Raw genomic sequence first — 18,591 nt, forward strand, 5'->3', positions numbered from 1 at the left:
ATAGGTATACCCCAGGAGTTTAGGTTTTTAGCCAATGAAAAAATATGCTAAAATGAAATAACTGTTTTATTTTATTTGTTTTTTAAAAGATTTTTATTTATTTGACAGACAGAGATCACAAGCAGGCAGAGAGGCAGGCAGAGACAGAAGGAGAGGAAGCAGGCTCTCTGCAGCAGAGAGCCCGATGCAGAGCTCGATCCCAGAACCCTGGGATCATGACCTGAGCCACCATACTTTCTGATTTTATAGAATATTATGATATATCTGAAATATTCTGTTCCTCTGTAAAAATATTATTTATTTATTTATTTATTTTTAAGATTTATTTATTTATTTTAGAGAGAGCGTGGGAGGAACAGCAAAGGGAGAGGGGGGAGAGAATCTCAAGGACACTCCACCCCCTAGCACAGAGCCTGATATGGGACTCGATCTCACAACCCTGAGATCATGACCCGAGCCAAAATCAAGAGATGGACACTCAATCGATTGAGCCACCCAATTGATTGAGCCACCCAGGTGCATTCGTATAAAATTTTAAAAAGTGAGGCTTCCTGTGGTGTATCCCAGTGTCAGAAAGGTCAGGCTACAGTGTAGATAGTTTGAAATTAGTACAATGGTTCCTGGCTAACTGTGTTCCCCATATGAATATGCTCAGGTGAAGGTGGTGGTTGACTCTGGAGACCGGAAGCGAGCCATCAGTTCCGTGTGCAGCTACATTGTGTACCAGTGTAGTCGGCCAGCTCCTCTTCACTCCCGGGATCTGCACTCCATGATAGTAGCAGCTTTTCAGTGTCTCTGTGTCTGGCTGACAGAGCACCCTGATATGCTTGATGAAAAGGTTAGATTACTAGATCTTAAAACAGGAAGGAGAAACAAAAATGTATGTTGGGAAGATGCCTCTTAAAAGAGAATATTTAAATACAATATTACATACTTTAAACTAAATATACTTGTTATATTTCGGTAGAACACTTGTCCTTTTGAGCACAGCTCAAAAATTGTCATTATGCTTAATTAATTAATTTGGTTGCAAATTAACACAATAGAGAACTTCTTTTGAAAGATAGAGCCTTCACTAATTTATCTGAACTATGAAGAAAATTCTTTCCTGAAAGGATGTGGTAGCTTCAAGATGGCCAAAAGGCACTTTGGTCACTCATTGCCAAACTTTGTAGGGCAGTTGGTAGCCAGGCTGAAAACCTAGAGCACAACTTGCCATTAGCGGTTTGGCTGTATATAAAAATTTCGTTTCACATATTTTCCACTTTCAAGTAGGCACAGATATCTAAGCTGGTTTCCCTTGCCATTGTTCCATTTAATATCTTCCTTATAGGGAGGCAGACAGTTATCAAGAATTCATAGTATAAATAAGAGATATCAGGCCCATTGAGTATTTATGGAGAGCTTTATATCATTTTAAAATAATACTGTTGATTAAATCTTAGGTACTTTCATTATGGCTTCTAAAGTTATGGTACCAAAGAATTGCTTAAGAATGTCAGTAACTGATGAACTTCCCTTTGGATAATCTAATGTCTTAAACCACCCCAGGTTTAACTGAATTACTGTTCTCTTAAACTTGGGCTTTTGTGATGTTTGGAGTCTGTGGTAATTTTATAAGAATTATGATTGATAAGATTGAATTCAATTTATCATTATTATTTAACTCTGAGCATTCAAATACAGTACTTTAAAGAAAAATTAGGAGGCAAAGTTTATTATATTGTTGTGAAATTAATGTACACCTATTAAAGTGAGAAGGAAACTGCAGCCTATCACTAAAACACAACCACTGTTGCATATTGCTGTAGTTCCTTATCTTCTCATAAAATAGGTGTATTACAAAAACTGATTTGCCTTTCCTGCTTCTAGGACTGTCTTAAGGAGGTATTGGAGATTGTGGAACTGGGTATTTCAGGAAGTAAGTCCAAGAACAGTGAGCAAGAGGTCAAGTACAAAGGAGATAAGGAGCCAAATCCTGCGTCTATGAGGGTAAAGGATGCTGCAGAAGCCACCCTAACATGGTATGAAAGTGACTGCAAAGGGATTGCCTGGCAATTAGATGGGGTTAGCTATGATCCATTGTTGTTTCCTCTCCTCCCCAGTTGTTCAGCATGAAGTGATGTAACCTACTAGGATGCTTTTTCTTTAGAAATAAATGGAAAGGAAAAACTTATTTTGGGGACCAAAAGAAACCAGGGATGAGGGGCTGAGAGTTTGGGTCCTTGTTTTTCTGTGCTAGTTGGCATTAATTGAAATCGTATCACGTTAGAGTTAGAAAGGATCTTGGAGAGCCTTACTCTTCCTCTTCACTTTGGTGCCTGAGTCCAGAGATGGGATCTGCCTGAGCTCCCTCTATTAAGTCTCCTGCTTCTTAGCTCAGTGGCATGTGTTCTGTTACATTTATAGTACATATTAGAAGTGCATGCTGTCAAGATTTATGAGCTCCCTCTTATGAACTTGTAATAAGATTGTAAAGATACATCAGATTCGGTCACCACCCTAAAAGAGCTTCTTGTCCAATATGGAAGATGAGACATGAGCACAAATAGCTATAATGTTAGGTGGAGAGTAAGTGCTGCAGGAAGAGAGGTATAATAACGTGCTTGACAGGGGAAATGAATACTACTAGACAAGGGGAATCAAAGATTTCTAGAGAAGATGACTTTGGACCTGACTTTTACAGGATGGGTGAAGTTTCATCAAAAGCCAGATTACAGAGTAGTTAAGGCAGCAGGAAGATTTCTGTTCTAATCATTTTGGTAGTGAAGGGATGGAGACAGGTTGGAACCTTAGAAAAGGTTAGAGATTCCTTAGCAGAGATTCCTGAGAGAGTTTGCATTTGGCTGGTAAGTGGGGAGAGTGGAAAGAGGGAAGGAAGGCATTTATGGATTGAAGGGAGGTGTTGAGTGGAGATGATTAGGTAGAATCACAATACAGATGGAAAGATGGGGCTTATGAAAGGGTAACTGTGGGTGAAGACACAGAAAACATAAAAGCAGGAAGGAGGATGTCAGGTCAATCAGTATTGGCTCATCTTGGTCTTAAAGTGGTGGACAAGACTGCTTGCAGATTTGTATGTAAATTAGCCTTTACTAGGATGCCAGAATATTTTGAGCTCAGTGGTCTATTTATCACTTGGGGCATGGACAGTAAAGTTGGATTTATTTCTCTTACCCAAGGGCTTTGGTCATTCAGTACATTTTTAGAATCATGCATGCATTAGTTCAGTCTTGCTTACTGCACTAGCTAGGCTTTCGATGTGCTTCTGGAGGTTTGGCTAATAGTTCGAAAATCAGAAAAATGTGAATGCAATTGTTTAAACATGTACTTACACAGGCAATGAGTACTAGAAATAATAAAAGTTGAGAGGGGTACCTGGATGGTTCAGTGTCCAACTCTTGGGTTTTGTTTTTGAAGATTTTATTTATGAGAGAGAGAGAGATTGTGCATGAGCAGAGGAAGGACAGAGGAAGAAGCAGACTCCCCCTGAGCAGGGAGCCTGATGCGGCGCTTGTTCCCAGGACCCTGAGCCAAACGCAGACACTTAACTGACTGAGCCACCCAGCCATCCTTCCAACTCTTGGTTTTTGGCTCAGGTCATGTAAGATAGAGCCCCGAGTTGGGCTTTGCGGCCAGCAGAGAGTCTGCTCAAAGATTAACTTCCTCTGCCCCTCCCTGCACTCGTATGTGTGTGTGCACGTGTGTGCATGCACGCGCACTCTTTTTTTTTTTTTTAAGATTTTATTTATTTATTTAACCGACAGGGATCACAAGTAGGCAGAGAGGCAGGCAGAGAGAGAGGAAGGGAAGCAGGCTCACTGCCAAGCAGAGAGCCCGATGTGGGGCTCGATCCCAGGACCCTGGGATCATGACCTGAGCTAAAGGCAGAGGCTTTAACCCACTGAGCCACCCAGGTGCCCCTTGCATGCACACTCTTGCATGCACGCACATGAGCATGTGTTCTCTCTCTTTCAAATAAATCCTTTAAAAAAGTTCAGAGAGAAGACCATTTGGGGTGGGATACCGAAAAGCTTTATAAAAGAAATGAGCTTTGATGTGTGCCTGGAAGAGTAAGAAGGATATGGAGAGAAAAGGGGAGAGTCCTTCTCACTGGGAACTCTGTATTATACAGAAGTTAAGTTGGCTGTATCCTAGCCTGGGTGGGGCATTCCTATGAGAATATGACGCTATAAGAACTGGATATGTGCTCAGAATGAGTAGTGAGCCCTGGCTTCCAGGCAACCTAGCTAGTGGTTATCTACGTGGTTCATCTGTTTTATCTGCAGCTGTCTTGTTTCTTCTGCCAACTCCACAAATGGTATCTCCAGTTACCAGTCCTGAAGAGGGGCCTGCAGAGTACCGTCATCATGAAACCTGTCCCAAATCAAATCTCTTCCTCAAAATTACTGCTTTTTGTCTGCATTATTGCTATTTTCCAGTTATGCAAACACAAACCTTTGTCTTTTTTTGTCTGATTTATCTCTACTTTTTCTGTCATTTGCTATTTGAAAGCAGTGACTAAGTCCAGTAGACTTTATTTTTAGAAGTATTTCCTCCATCCCCTCTAACCTCGGCATCCTGGTCTAGGCTCTTCTCACTTCTTGCCTAATTTCCCTGTTTTTAATCTCACCCTGTTCATCTTGCATTCCATTTTTTTTTTTTTTAGCTTTTTTTTCCACTTTATTTATTTTTTCAGCGTAACAGTATTCATTGTTTTTGCACAACACCCAGTGCTCCATTGCATTCCATTTTTTAATTCATCCTTAGGCACTGTTTTTTTTTTTCTGCTGCTTAAATGATTGAAAACTGAATAGATCTGTGTTTCCTGCCATGTTGTCTGAACTCCTTGTCTGGTTGTCAAGGCTCTCCTTATTCTGTCCCCACTCATACTGTCTGATCTTTCCCAGCATATCCCTTTTGCCATAGAGGGACCTGACAGGCCATTTGTGGGCATGCTCATACCTGTCTCCGTGTGTTCCCTGGGTTTCATGACTTCCCTCTTTCCCTTGTGCTCACATCCTCCCCTGCTCAGTGTTCACGTCATATCTGGCTACCTCCAGGGGACGTTCCTTGGCTATTCTGCTTCTTAATGATAACTCTCTGCTGTGCCTCTGTGCTCATTCAGTCAGACCCAACTGCATAGTATGGAATTCTATACTGTCACGATCATATCTGGTTATATTTGATATATGCTAGTGTTGTCTCCCTAACTTGGGTAGAGGCAATATTTCCTTCTTCAACACCTCTCACAATGCTAAGAATAGTAGCATCTTCTCCCTCATGTAATAATACAAATTCAGAGTTAGGACTCTTGGAACACCTTTCAGCAGCCCCTCTGCCCTAAGCCACCTGTAAGACACGTATACCGAGTTATTTAGTCTCTAATTTGGGGATATCTAACCCCCAGGGTTCCCATTTCATTTTTATTGTTTTTTTTTTAAAGATTTTATTTATTTATTTGACAGATAGAGATCATAAGTGGGTAGAGAAGCAGGCAGAGAGAGAGAGGAGGAATCAGGCTCCCTGCTGAGCAGAGAGCCCGATGTGGGGCTCGATCCCAGGACCTTGGGCTCATGACCCAAGCCGAAGGCAGAGGCTTTAACCCACTGAGCTACCCAGGCGCCCCTTCATTTTTATTGTTAAAAAAATTTTTTTTTAAAGATTTTATTTATTTATTTGACAGATAGAGATCACAAGTAGGGAGAGAGGCAGGCAGAGAGAGAGAGAGGAGGAAGCAGGCCCCCCGCCAAGCAGAGAGCCCGATGCGGGGCTCGATCCCAGGACCCTGGGATCATGACCTGAGCGAAAGGCAGAGGCTTTAACACACTGAGCCACCCAGGCACCCCTTATTGTTAAAATTTTGATGTTTACATTGAACTGAAATCTCTCCCACTTTAACTTCTACCTCACTATTGGTTCTAATTCGAACTCTTGCTAGTGGAGTCCTCTTTCCAGGCGGTAACAATGTCTGATGATAGTGCTCATGAGGATAGTGATTCGTTTTTGCCAGTACATTAAGCTATTTGTTATAAGACAGAGCTTTAAGTACCTTTATCATCCCGGTCATTCTCTCAGCGGTGTGGGTTTCGCGACTTAGGTACCTCTTAAAGGCGCTGAGTATAATATTCTAGGTGTATTGGATGATCTTTACACTCTGTAGGATATTATATGTGGATTCAAATGTACTTTGAGGTTGCATTGGGTTTTGAGAACTTACAATTTGCATGAAGTAACTAAAATTAGATTCTTTTTCACACATTTATCTTTTGTCTGTTTTTCTCATCGTGTAGTTACTTGTTTGGGGTATTTGGATGTACAGAACTCTACATTTAAACTTGAGATCTCTTTATGTAAGATTTACCTCATTATTTGGATCCCAACTCTTCCTTTGACATGTTAACTCTGCAGTTCAACTTTTGGTCAACCGCAGATTTAATGAGCCTGCTATGTGTGTGTCCTAATCAAAGACACTGGTGTAAATACTGAACAGAGGTAGACACACAAAGCACACCATCAGAGATTTCCATGCAGGTTGACAGGGATTTTTCAATGTTGTCCCCAAGGTTATCACCATACACTGTCAAATACTTGTATGTCTTGATTTCAGAGACCATGCTCTGGCCTTTCTAGTCTAGTCACTATCAGAAGAGAAAATGTTGTTAGGCTGGTGTGATTTATCTCAGTAACCCATTTCCTTGCCAGCAGCCCATTTGATATTGTCTTAGAATCTTGCTTGGAACATGCCAAACTCACATGGTCCGTATACTTTGTGACATCTGTCTCTGTCCCGTATTAGAAAACTGAAGTCACATTTTCCCATTTCTGCTTTGCTGGTATATCACCTGTTTTTCCACAAAAACAGAGGCTTTCCTTAGAGGCTTGAACTCACCATCAGATTCTCCTGGTCTTTGAAATTTTTAGACCATCCTCCTCCTAGGAGGAGAGAAAATTTTGGATGGAAAACTTGAGCAGCGTTGGCTTCCATTATCAGAGGTATTTGCTTTCAGGCATTAGAATGAAGGAGAAAGGGAGAAGCCACTCAAGCTAAGGATTGAGATGACAAAAATGTGTTGGGGAGTGTTAGTTTTCCAAATGAAGTGTGTATCGGGAAGGCCTCATGGCACACTGGTTGTTCGTTCGACTCCAAATGAGATGCATATGAGGGATCAGGTGATACTAGGACCACAAGGTAAAATCATTACAAGATACTTTGTCTTTGTGCTTCAGTTTCTTCATTAGAAAATGGGAATAATAATAGTACTTACCTCAGAGGGTTGTTCTGATAGCTAAATAAAAGAATGTGTATAAAGTGCTTAGACCAGTGCCTCATGATAAGCACCAGTTATTATTAATTTTTTATGGTTTTAAAAATTATGTTATGTTAGTCACCATACAGTACATCATTAGTTTTTGATGTAGTGCTCCATGATTCATTGTTTGCATATAACACCCAGTGATCCATACAATCTGTGTCCTCCTTAATACCCATCACCGGGCCAACCCATCCCCTCACCCTACTTCCCTCTAAACCCGAAGTTTGATTCCTAGAGTCCCTAGTCTGTCATGGTTTGTCTCCCCCTCTGATCTGCCCCCCCCCTTCGTTTTTCCTTTCCTTCTTCTTATGTCCTCCATGCTATTCCTTATGTTCCACAAATAAGTGAAACCATATGATAATTGTCTTTCTCTGACTTATTTCACTCAGCATAAACTCCTCCAGTTCCATTCATGTTGATGCAAATGTTGCATGCCAGTTATTATTATTGTTAATTGAATGTATGCAGAAATCTTTATGGACATAAACATTTCTGAATGTTAAGTTTTATTTGGTTGAATTCCAGTTTACAAAACATTTTTTTCTTAAATATTCTTATTTAATAATTATAGGTGTTTTGTAAAGTGTACTAAGTACCTTCAGTGTTTTTTTTTTTTTAAGATTTTATTTATTTATTTGACAGAGATCACAAGTAGGCAGAGAGGCAGGCAGCGGGAGAGGTGAAGCAGGCTCCCTGATGAGCAGAGAGCCCGATGCGAGGCTCGATCCCAGGACCTTGGGATCATGACCTGAGCTAAAGGCAGAGGTTTAACCCACTGAGCCACCCAGGTGCTCCAATGCCTTCAGTCTTATCTATAAAATTAGGATAATGTTTCCTCAGGGCCAGTGAGAAGGCAGCAAGCCCTGGTTTCTGGTTGCTTAAAAATCACTTACCACATCTGAGTCTGAATTTCCTCATCTGAAATACTGAGGTTTGGCTAGTCTTTGGGTCCTTTTCTAGGTCTAGAATGCTTTAGCTAGCATAATCCTGACACTTGGAGCACGTAACATATTTTCTTAAATATGTTTATCTTTGGGAGCTCCACAGTTTCAAAGTGTGATTAGTTGGTTTTTCTGGATAGCAGGCTCTGAGAGAAATTTTCTTGCAAGAAGTTTATTGGAGGTGCTCTTAGGATCAGCCGCTCTGTGGGAGTGAAGGAGACAGGACTGAGCAGAGGAAAGCACTAAGCTGGGGCAGGTGCAGCAAAAGCTCTGGGGCTGGGATGGGACTTGATACCCATGGGACATCTCCTTTTCGCTGACTGTGGGCTGTCCCAGGACAAAGCAGTGATTTGGGGTGAGGTACTGCTTCTTGGCTGAGAGCAAGTCCTAGAGAGGGATGCAGCTGGAAGCTGTGGCCACCATCTCTTTGCATCTGGGGGATGGGAGCTTTCAGTCTTGGAGGCAGGAATCTGGGGCACGCACCATGACATCCGCCACAGGGAGTAAATATGACTTGCAAAGTGAAAGCACGGCTGTGGTCACTTAAAATTCAAAGAGCCACATTGATGCATGAGGTACATTTAAGATTTTGCTTTGGGGATTAACTGTTATCTTTTGCATTCTCCATAGTATTATGCAGTTGCTTGGAGCATTTCCTTCACCCAGTGGTCCTGCCTCTCCTTGTAGTCTGGTGAATGAGACCACTTTGATTAAATACTCCAGACTGCCAACCATAAACAAGCATAGTTTCCGGTACTTTGTCTTGGATAACAGTGTCATCCTGGCAATGCTGGAGCAACCTCTTGGAAATGAACAGAGTAAGTTTCAGCACTTTGGGCCTTTTCCACTGCTAAACTGACATGTTCGTCAGTGCTCCTCTCGGGCTGATTCCAGGAATAGGGAAGGAAAAGGCTACAAATGCACACAATTCTGCATTTATCAAAATGTCTCCTAGCTATGTGATAATAGTAACTGAAAAAGAGAGGGTCAGAAAATAGAATACACATATTAAATAGAATCTCTTAGACGCTCTTTGTCTGTATCTGAATACCAGAAAGGAGCTCTGTAGTTCTATAAAAAGTTTATTTTAGTGGGGTATTTTCTCTTTTGTGCTGTGCATAAAAATTGTATTACTCTTCTTGAACTTTGGATTCTGCCCTTCTCCTCGTGTGGCCCTCACTCCCCATTACTATATTTTAGCTATTTGTGCCACCCAAACAAGTGGGAAATTTGAGGAGTCATCTTAGCCTGCTCCTTCCTGTTTCTCCCTTCCATAATTGGTGTCCAAATTTCTGCTTACCCCGCGACTTTTGCATCTTTTTTTTTCTCTGCATCCCTCCCAATACATCCAAATGCAGGGCCTTATTATTTCTTACTGAGATTATTATAGTTGCTTCCTATCTGGTCTCATTCCCCCTCCTCTGGTTCCAAAATGTCTTATCCTTACCCCTGTCCTACTTGTTGCCACCATTATAGTCTTCCTCAAGTATGGATTTCACCATGCCATGCCCTCCTGAAAACCCTTAAGTGATTTTTCTATTGACACAGCATACACTTGTTCCCTCCTCACCTCCCCCCCCCCCCCCACCCCACCATATGCCATCTCAAGGTATATGACTACCATTGCAACCCAGGCTACTCAGAGTACATTTTTTTTTTTTTTTTTTTTTTTTCTGATGGCTATTGGAATCCGCCAGTATGTAAAGGAAGCATGTCCTCAGGAATATCCTTATTTCCGGGAAAGTAAAGGTTATAGAACCTACAGGCAGAGAGGGTCCAGGGAATCTCCCACTGTTCCTTCATTTACAGGTGAAGAAATGGAGGATCAGAGAGGGTATATATGACTTGGTCAGGGTTACTCAAGAAGCACGAGGTATGACTAGGACTAGTGTCCAAAGTTTCTGAGCCTTATACTGTGCTTTTCTGTTGTCCCTGCCCCATAGGATTTTCTCAGTAATTAAAGACTTGTTACCTTTACAGAGGTGAACAGGGTTTTACAGTCCCATGCAAATTCTATTGAGACTATATGGGTAGGATTTCATGAATCCATAAAATAAAAATGAGACATTTCCCTACAGTTCAGAGATAAATGAATACCATCACAGGTTTCTCTTATATGGTGGTAAGGTATGATGACTTTAATGTAAAACATATGTGGCCTTTAATCATTTTCCAGCTCCAGAGGTTCTAGTTCCAACTCTTCCCTGCATGCACTTCTTTCTTCTCTGTCCCAGACCTAGGGCTTGCATCACTTTTTTCCCTGGCTTGTGCCTATTATTCACGACTCCTCCAGCCTTCTACTCCCAGGCCACTTCCTAAGGAGTCTAAATCTCAGTGTTCCCTTTAGGTTTCCTGGCCTGAGGGGTAAGTGTCAGTCCTCTTCCAGATTTTTTAGGACTTAACGTACTCTCATTCCCAGTAATTTCACTGCATTGGAAGTGTACTAAAAATATAAATAGTTGGGATATTATAGATTTACAAGAACATTTTGATAGTTTATTATAATTAGTAACAGAAGAAGTGAGAAAGAAAAGTTTGAAAAAGTTTAACTCCCATACCAGGACAAAAGGAGGGAATAAGAAGGAGGATCTGGGTCACTCGGGTAGTCCATTCTGAGTTTCTCCCCATTGCCCTCCCCCTGCCCAATTCCCTGCCCCTGAACTTCCCCTGGGATGGAACAGAGACTGCCTGTGGTGGATAGCGGTACATAAGGCATGGGGGAATGCAACTGCAAACACCCAGTCTCTTTTTCTAGACTAAGAATATTAGCTAGGACAGGGTCTGCCAAAAATGTGTGTACCACTGGAGGCGTGTGAGATGGTATTAGTCAACAAGTTGATGAACATTATTTTATGTATTGTTAAATATGTGTTTAAAAAATAAATTAGCACACCCAAACTCACAGTTTTCCACTTAAACAGTTTCTTTTTTGAATAGATTTAAATTTAAAAAAGAAAGTGGTTGACACAAATAAGATAATAGTACTTAACGGTATGTGGATATGGGAGAAACAGCAGAGGTAGCACACAGACAAGAACACTGTGGCTTTCAAACACTGTGCTGGGCTTGGATTATTAGTGGTTGATAACACGTGTATTTTAAATGGCTGTTGTCTGAAATAAAAACTTTTTACACCAACATTTTATTTTAGATGATTTTTTCCCCTCTGTCACTGTGCTGGTCCGGGGAATGTCTGGAAGACTTGCTTGGGCACAACAACTTTGCCTTTTACCCAGAGGAGCAAAAGCAAATCAGAAGGTATCCATTAGAAATGACAGGGAAGTGACTAGGAGCAAGTGAGTGTGTGCGTGAGAGTGTGTGTGTGTTATGATTTAAAGGTTAGATAACATCTCAACAAAGTTCATTGGTAAATATTTTTGATCCTAGCCAGGGTTCAGTCAGTTGGTTCACATCAGAATCATCTTAGGAGCCCATAATTCCCACATCCACTAAATTAATCTTTAAAGACATCTTCATGACAGGTATATTTTCAAAAAGCTTTCCAGGTGATTCTGAATCTGCTTATGATTAAGAACTGTTCTGAGCCATGGCCTCATTTTTTTATGCTGTGTTAAATATAATAAAACTCAGGTATGCACCATATAGGAAAAAAATTTGGCCAGACTCTTGATCTCTCTGGCAATAGGGCTTAGTTTCACGTTTTTATATGATTTTTTTCCTGTATAATTGGTAATATGCCCTATAATTTTTTTAATATGCTGTATTATTTAATGAAATCTTATTTGGGATGGCATAGTTTATTTTCTTTGTAATGTTTGTAATTTTGTGAATAAAATTTGCTCATGGGAGAAGGTTGGAAAATTCAGATAATAAGGAAGAGATTTTAAGTCGTCTGTACCCTGACTTTCCAGATGTAGTCACTAAGTATTTTAGTAGATTTCTTTACAATCTTTTTTTCCTTTCTGTACATGGTAATATTAAATAGAGTTTGAGTCCTTTTTGTATACTGTTCTTTTCTTTTTTTTTCTTTTTTTTTCATTTTATTTATTTTTTATACTGTTCTTTTCACTTAGAACATTATAAGCTTTTACTTATGTTACTAGAATTTCTTTAAAACATGACTTCATTGAATGTGTCATTTAGGAGAGACAGCCACAAAATTGGAGCATGTGTCTAAAATCCTTTAACATCCTAGGTGTCTGTTTTAGATGAACTGTGTTTCTGCCCTGTGAGGAGCACACCCCTGTTTTTGCTTGGTGGTGTCATGCAGATCACATTCTGTCAGCACTGTAAGCCAGTAAATTAGCATTAAAGACAGGAGGAAGGAGATTGGGAAAGGAATTAAAATTTGTTGGTGCTTTAATATGTGCCTTGTACATTTTTATTTAATCATTAGAACATCCTTATGATGGATATTTGCACTTTTCAGATGCAAAAACAAAAGCCACACAGTTAATGTATATTAAAGCAGGGATGGGGAGCCATGAGCATCTAGATTCGGTGTTCAGTTAGACTCACTGTCTAGGGAGGCCCAGGGGACCTAAATTTCTGCTTTGTTTATATGGGATGTTTTGAGAACCTTTGGAGAAGAGGGAGATTTGAGCCTTAAGTTCTGAACTGCTTTATCCATTGGTTTACCACTTATTGGAGATTCTGGCCTGAGGCTGTTATAGATACACAACCCGTAAGTCACAAAATTTGTAAAATGATGAACATTTATGTAAAAATAAAAGAGTACACTGGTACACAGGCTGTTTACCTTTAGTGTTTACAGTGGTATTTGCAGATTCTTACTGAGTTCCAGTGTTATGTAATCCTAGGGAAACAGGCATCTAAGAGATCAGGAAAGTATGTGTCATTACAGATGACACCAAATGTAATGCACATAACATTTGTTTTATTTTAACAGCTTTTTGTACCTGAACCTCGTCCAGTTCCTAAAAATGATGTTGGATTTAAATATACTGTCAAACATCGACCATTTCCTGAAGAGGTGGATAAGATTCCTTTTGTGAAAGCAGATCTGAGCATTCCAGATTTGCATGAAATTGTCACTGAAGAAGTAAGATAAGTCATTGTCAGCTGTTGTTAAGGGAATGATGATAAACATTCTTAAACAACTGCCATGATTGAGACACTGCTTTTTTTTTTTTATGTTACTGGAGATGGTTCATAAGATGACCTAGATCTCTGTCATCCAGGTTACCATGTAGTAAGTTTGTAGCTGATTCAAAGGACCTGGACCCTCTCTTAGAAAGACATCTGGGCCAGTCTGTGGTAGGTTTCAGCAGGATGGAGACATGATCGCACTCTGGAGGGCATTTGGAGAAGGGAAACCCAATTTGGAGATTTGGATGACCATCCAGGCGGGGAACAGGAAGGACTACCTGACTAATAGCAGAAGTTGAAACACATGGAATGTACAATAGAGATAGACCCAAGCAGTCTTCAATTGATGAGAGAAGGAAAAAAACTGAAGAACTTAGATTCCGAAGCTGAGTGACAAAGGAGATGTCAGTGCTATTTATAGAAATACGGATTATTTAGGAAGAGGACAGGTTTGGCAAGATGGGAAAGATGTATTTGGTTTTAGATTTAGATAATTAGATTAACTAATAGGTATCTTAGATCAGGAGAGAAGTTTAAGAAGCAGGGGGCAGAAGTATGTCAGGGCATGAGAGAATAGGGCAGGAATGGAGGCTGCTTACTCTAGCCAGAGAGATCAGGGAGAAGGAGCTCTAAGTAGAGGCCTCTGGATTTTGGCATGAATGTGCAGGTGACGTTTGAGAGCAGGTCCAAAGTCAGTGACACGAGTGTAAGGGGTTGGGGGATGAGTGGTTAATGAGAGGCAGTGAACATAAACTACACGGTTAGCAGTTAAGAGAAGGGTACAAAGTGGATAACAGCATGAGGAAATGGCCTACCTAAGGCAAGGCAAAGCTAGTTTTTACTTTTTTCTTTCTATTTTTCAAACTCATAGATGTGAGGAATATGAACATGCTTAGAGGCTGAAAGGAAGGAAACAGTGGAGAAGGGCCTGTGTCTGCTAACACTGTAAGATGGGCTAGGAAAGCGCTAAGTAATCGAATAAGAGTCCGAGTGGCTCTTAAAGAAAAAGTAGAAAAACCATATTTCTGGTAAGAGAGGAGAGAAGGAGTGAACAGGTAGAGAGTCAGAGACATTTGAAGGTGGAAAGGAGAGAAACTGAAGGAGCTCATGTAAATTTTAATTTTAGTTCTTAGCAATGAAAATAGGGAATAAAAGCTCGTAAAATTGCCAGGCAGCCCAGCCCAGGTGAAATAGAATCATCTGTAGTGAAATTACTTAACTTACTGTGCTGACTTTCTTCTTCACAAGTCCTTAGGATCTGGAGGCATTAAGTAAAAAAAATTTGAGTGGGGTAAGAATATGGAAGAATTATGGCCATTTATATGTTTAGAAGAAGGTACCAAGATGTTAGTTTTGGGGGGGGGTTAGGTGGGTTGGTTGGCATATAGACGAAGCCAGGATACTGCTAGCCTGGGACAACATAAGGAGGGGTTGAATGGCGAGTGAAGGTGTGGGAGAGAAACAGGAGGGGGCTTGTGGTTGGAGAAGGGAATCTCATCATTGTAGCTCTTGAAAGTACAGCTTATCCGAGGTACAGAGTGTTCTCGTGGACGGCCAAAGTTGTGAGGGTTGAGGAGGTTATAGGAATACAAGCCAGGCTATTGGAAGGATCATTGCTCACCACAGAGGATCAAGTTAGACCAGGATTGAGCAGAAGTGAAGCAGGGGGTAGGGGAGATTCTCTGAATCTAGTGGAGTAATCCATTCAGACGAGGACTTTGAACATGAGGGGCTGGTTGCAGGGTGAGGGTGGACAGTGGTGAGGGAGAGGGAATGGAAGCAACAACCCCTACCCCTTTCCTGCCCATTTGAGGGGAAGCAGAGACAGAATGGTTTCATTTACAGTTTTTTGGGTATTTGTTTTAACCTTGAAACATGTTTGCTTGGTTGCATTCTCTACTGAGTTGAAACTGTGTTGATCACTGAAAATTATCTGCATTTCCTTTGTTGCTTAAAGCTTTATTTTTATTCTTAAATTAAGATTAATCCTATTACTTTTCTGGTAGTTCCCAAAAAATTAAATATTTGGTTTAATTCAGTTGGAAGGAAGACATGAAAAATTAAGGAATGGCATGACCCAGCAGATTGCTTATGAAGTACACCTTGAACAACAAAGTGAGGAAGAACTGCGGAAGAGAAATTTTCCTGATCCAGTTACGGATTGTAAGCCTCCACCTCCTGCCCAGGAATTCCAAACAGCACGCCTCTTCCTTTCTCACTTTGGATTTTTGTCCTTAGAAGCACTGAAGGTAATTTTCCTAAACCTCTATGAGTAAATATATTCATAAGTTAACGTGGAGTTGATGATAGCTAAAACATTTGTATGAGGACAGAAGGAATTAAATAAATAAATGTTATCCTGCATGCAAGTCAATGAAATTCTGTGGTGCTGTAGTTTTTACTCTGCAAGTCCAAGACCGTTTGTCCCATGAATCCTTCTGGATTGAGGGGACAGTCCCCGTCTGAGGGGGCTGCTTTGGTAATACACCTAGCACTGAAATTTGCTGAGTAGTGTAGGGCCCATATCACATGTATAAATGAAATCTACAGATAATTAGAACAAGAATGTTAAAAATCTTCTATCGTTTATGACTGAAGGTACAGGCTACAGTGGGCTCTGCTCTTTCAAGCCTCTTCTAAAAAGTAACAAGTATTTGTGAGCCGAGTAGTTCTTATGTTGTGTGGGTTCTAAGATCAGACTGGCTGGGTTTAGGTCCTGACACCAGTGCTTGCCAACTTTGTGGTCTTGGGCAATTGCCTGACGTCTCCGAGTCTTAGCTCCTCATCTGAAACGGAGACGATGAAAATCCCCGCCACACTGTGGCTGTGTGAGGCTGCATGAGATATTTCATGCAGTACTTAGAGCACAGCCAGCCAGCCTGGAAGGTAAATATTGCCATTCTTCTTCTTTTTTTCTTTAAGTAGGATCCACACCCAGCATGGGGCTTGAACTCCCAACCCTGAGATCAAGTGTCACATACTCTACTGACTGCACCAGTCAGGGCCCAGATATTGCCATTTTTCTTCTTCTTCTTATCCTCCTTTTTTAAAAGATTTTGTCTATTTGAAAGAGAGGGAGCACAAGCAGGGGGTGGGGAGGTGAAGGGGAAGAGGGAGAAGCATACTCCTCACTGAGTAGGGAACCAAATGTGGGACTAGATCCCAGGATCCTGAGATCATGACCTGAGTTGAAGGCAGATGCTTAGCCTACTGAGCTACCCAGACACCCCTCTTGCCATTATTCTTAATTCCATTATCCTTAAAACAGTTTTACAAGGAAAGTGATACTATCCCTGTTTTACAGATGTGAAAACAGGCTAAAAAATGTGAAATAGCTTGCCTAAGGTGGATTTGGAGTTTGTACTAAGGCCGCTTTGTTTTGAAAAGCACATTTGAAGTGTACCAGGGAAGAAGTTGCTCATTGCAGAAGTTGTCCCCTGCTTTTACTCCCTAGCAGCTACTTGATTAAAGGCCAAGGGTTAACGTGTTAGGAAAGCAGGGGTAACATTTCTGGTTTTGGGTTTCAGCACGTTGATGGAAGATGTTCTGTGTTGTAGAAAAGTGAGTTGGTGGTGGAGAGTATGAACATTACTCTGAGCTCACACAGGTCGGGGGAGGGGCACAGGGAGAGGGAGAGAAGGAATCTCAAGCAGGCTCCAGCACAGAGCCCAATGGTGGGGCTCAGTCTCACAGTCCTGAGATCATGACCTGAGCTAAAAACAAGTCAGCTGTTTAACCGACTGGGCTACCCAGGCACCCCTGTGAAATTTATTTTTTGCTAGAAAGCGTAATAGATTACAGAGAAAAATAGGATTCAAAATTATATACATAGTATGATCTCAATTGTCTTTGAAAAAATTACATACAGGGCGCCTGGGTGGTTCAGTGGGTTAAAGCCTCTGCCTTCGGCTCAGGTCATGATCCCAGGGTCCTGGGATTGAGTTCCGCATCGAGTTCTCTGCTTGGCAGGGAGCCTGCTCCCTTTCCTCTTTCTCTGCCTGCCTCTCTGCCTACTTGTGATCTCTGTCTGTCAAATAAATAAATAAAATCTTAAAAGAAAAGAAAAAATTGTATACATAGTATGATCTCAATTCTCTTTGACAAAAAAAGAGTTGAAAGGAAGTATACAAGAATGTTAAATAGTTTTTCTAGTTTAGGATAATGGTTGTGTTTATTCCTGCCACTTTATAATTTTTTTACTTAATATATATTAAACTAAGAGCAAGTATTGCTTTTATAATTAGAATAATGAAAAGAGATAATAATTTCTCCTTTCTTCCTTTGGTGGTAGGAACCTGCAAATAGTCGCCTACCTCCTCACCTTATTGCACTTGACTCCACGATACCCGGATTTTTTGATGACATTGGGTATCTGGATCTCTTGCCATGTCGTCCCTTTGACACAGTTTTTATTTTCTATATGAAACCAGGTCAGAAAACCAACCAGGAGGTAAGATTTCTGCATTTTGGGGATAATTTTTTATGCTATAAATGTTAAAAATAGTTTTACTTGGCTGTGTTTATCCATAGTGGTAGGTAGGTTATACATGATGCTTAAAGACTGTGAACCAGTTCAGAATGGAATTAATGAAAATCGTGATGCTCAGAGTCCTAAGGCTTTTGACTCTCAAAAGAACGTGATGTAGAGAGGAGCCATAATGTGTCTTTCTTCCCCTTAAAGAATTCAGATTCAAAAGAAACTGAAATACAGAAGGTTAACCACAAAAAGCTTAAGGTGAAAACAGCAGCAGATATTTACTGAGCATCTTCAGTGCCTGGTATAGAAGTGAGTAACAGTCTTTCCTCTCAAGGAGCTTACCTTGCAGGTAATTTCACAAGCAAATAATTTCAGTTGAGGCATGCATAGCATACAGTGTGGAGAACACCTGAAATAAAGGACAGAAGCAGAAGACTTAAGTATAACTTAAGTTAAAGAAGACTTAAGTTGGTGCATGTATCAAAGAGAGCAGGAGAAGTATGAAGAAAAATATAAGATAAAGGATAATGGGAAAATGGAGAATAAATGACAAGAGAGTTGAAGCATCTGTTGGAAATGAGTATTTGAAACGTGGAATTGGCAGGCTGCTACTAGCTTTTGACTAGGAAAGGGCTAAAGGAAGAGTTACCGAATACAGTATTAGATGTACAGGACACTCTGACTACATGGTCTCAGAATTTTACTGTAATCCTTGTAACACTGTAGCTAATCAAATTGAACACACCATAAGAAATTTATCAAAGTCACAAAATGTTTATTTCTATTA

General features: G+C 40.6%; 1 protein-coding gene across 7 annotated transcripts in view; it reads left to right on the forward strand.

Moving 5' to 3' along the window:
- The window catches only part of RALGAPB (Ral GTPase activating protein non-catalytic subunit beta), an 80,637-nt gene that overhangs the window by 44,659 nt on the left and 17,387 nt on the right, over positions 1-18,591 (forward strand). For all 7 annotated transcript variants that reach the window (XM_045980635.1, XM_045980637.1, XM_045980636.1 and 4 more), the window contains 7 exons: positions 656-838; positions 1,873-2,024; positions 8,888-9,075; positions 11,409-11,515; positions 13,128-13,280; positions 15,367-15,576; positions 17,619-17,777. In XM_045980635.1, the coding sequence (XP_045836591.1) occupies positions 656-838; positions 1,873-2,024; positions 8,888-9,075; positions 11,409-11,515; positions 13,128-13,280; positions 15,367-15,576; positions 17,619-17,777 (1,152 nt within the window). The remainder of the gene's footprint in view (positions 1-655; positions 839-1,872; positions 2,025-8,887; positions 9,076-11,408; positions 11,516-13,127; positions 13,281-15,366; positions 15,577-17,618; positions 17,778-18,591) is intronic.

This window comes from Meles meles, chromosome 16 (assembly GCF_922984935.1).
Source record: "Meles meles chromosome 16, mMelMel3.1 paternal haplotype, whole genome shotgun sequence".
In the NCBI taxonomy this organism is placed as follows: Eukaryota; Metazoa; Chordata; class Mammalia; order Carnivora; family Mustelidae; genus Meles; species Meles meles.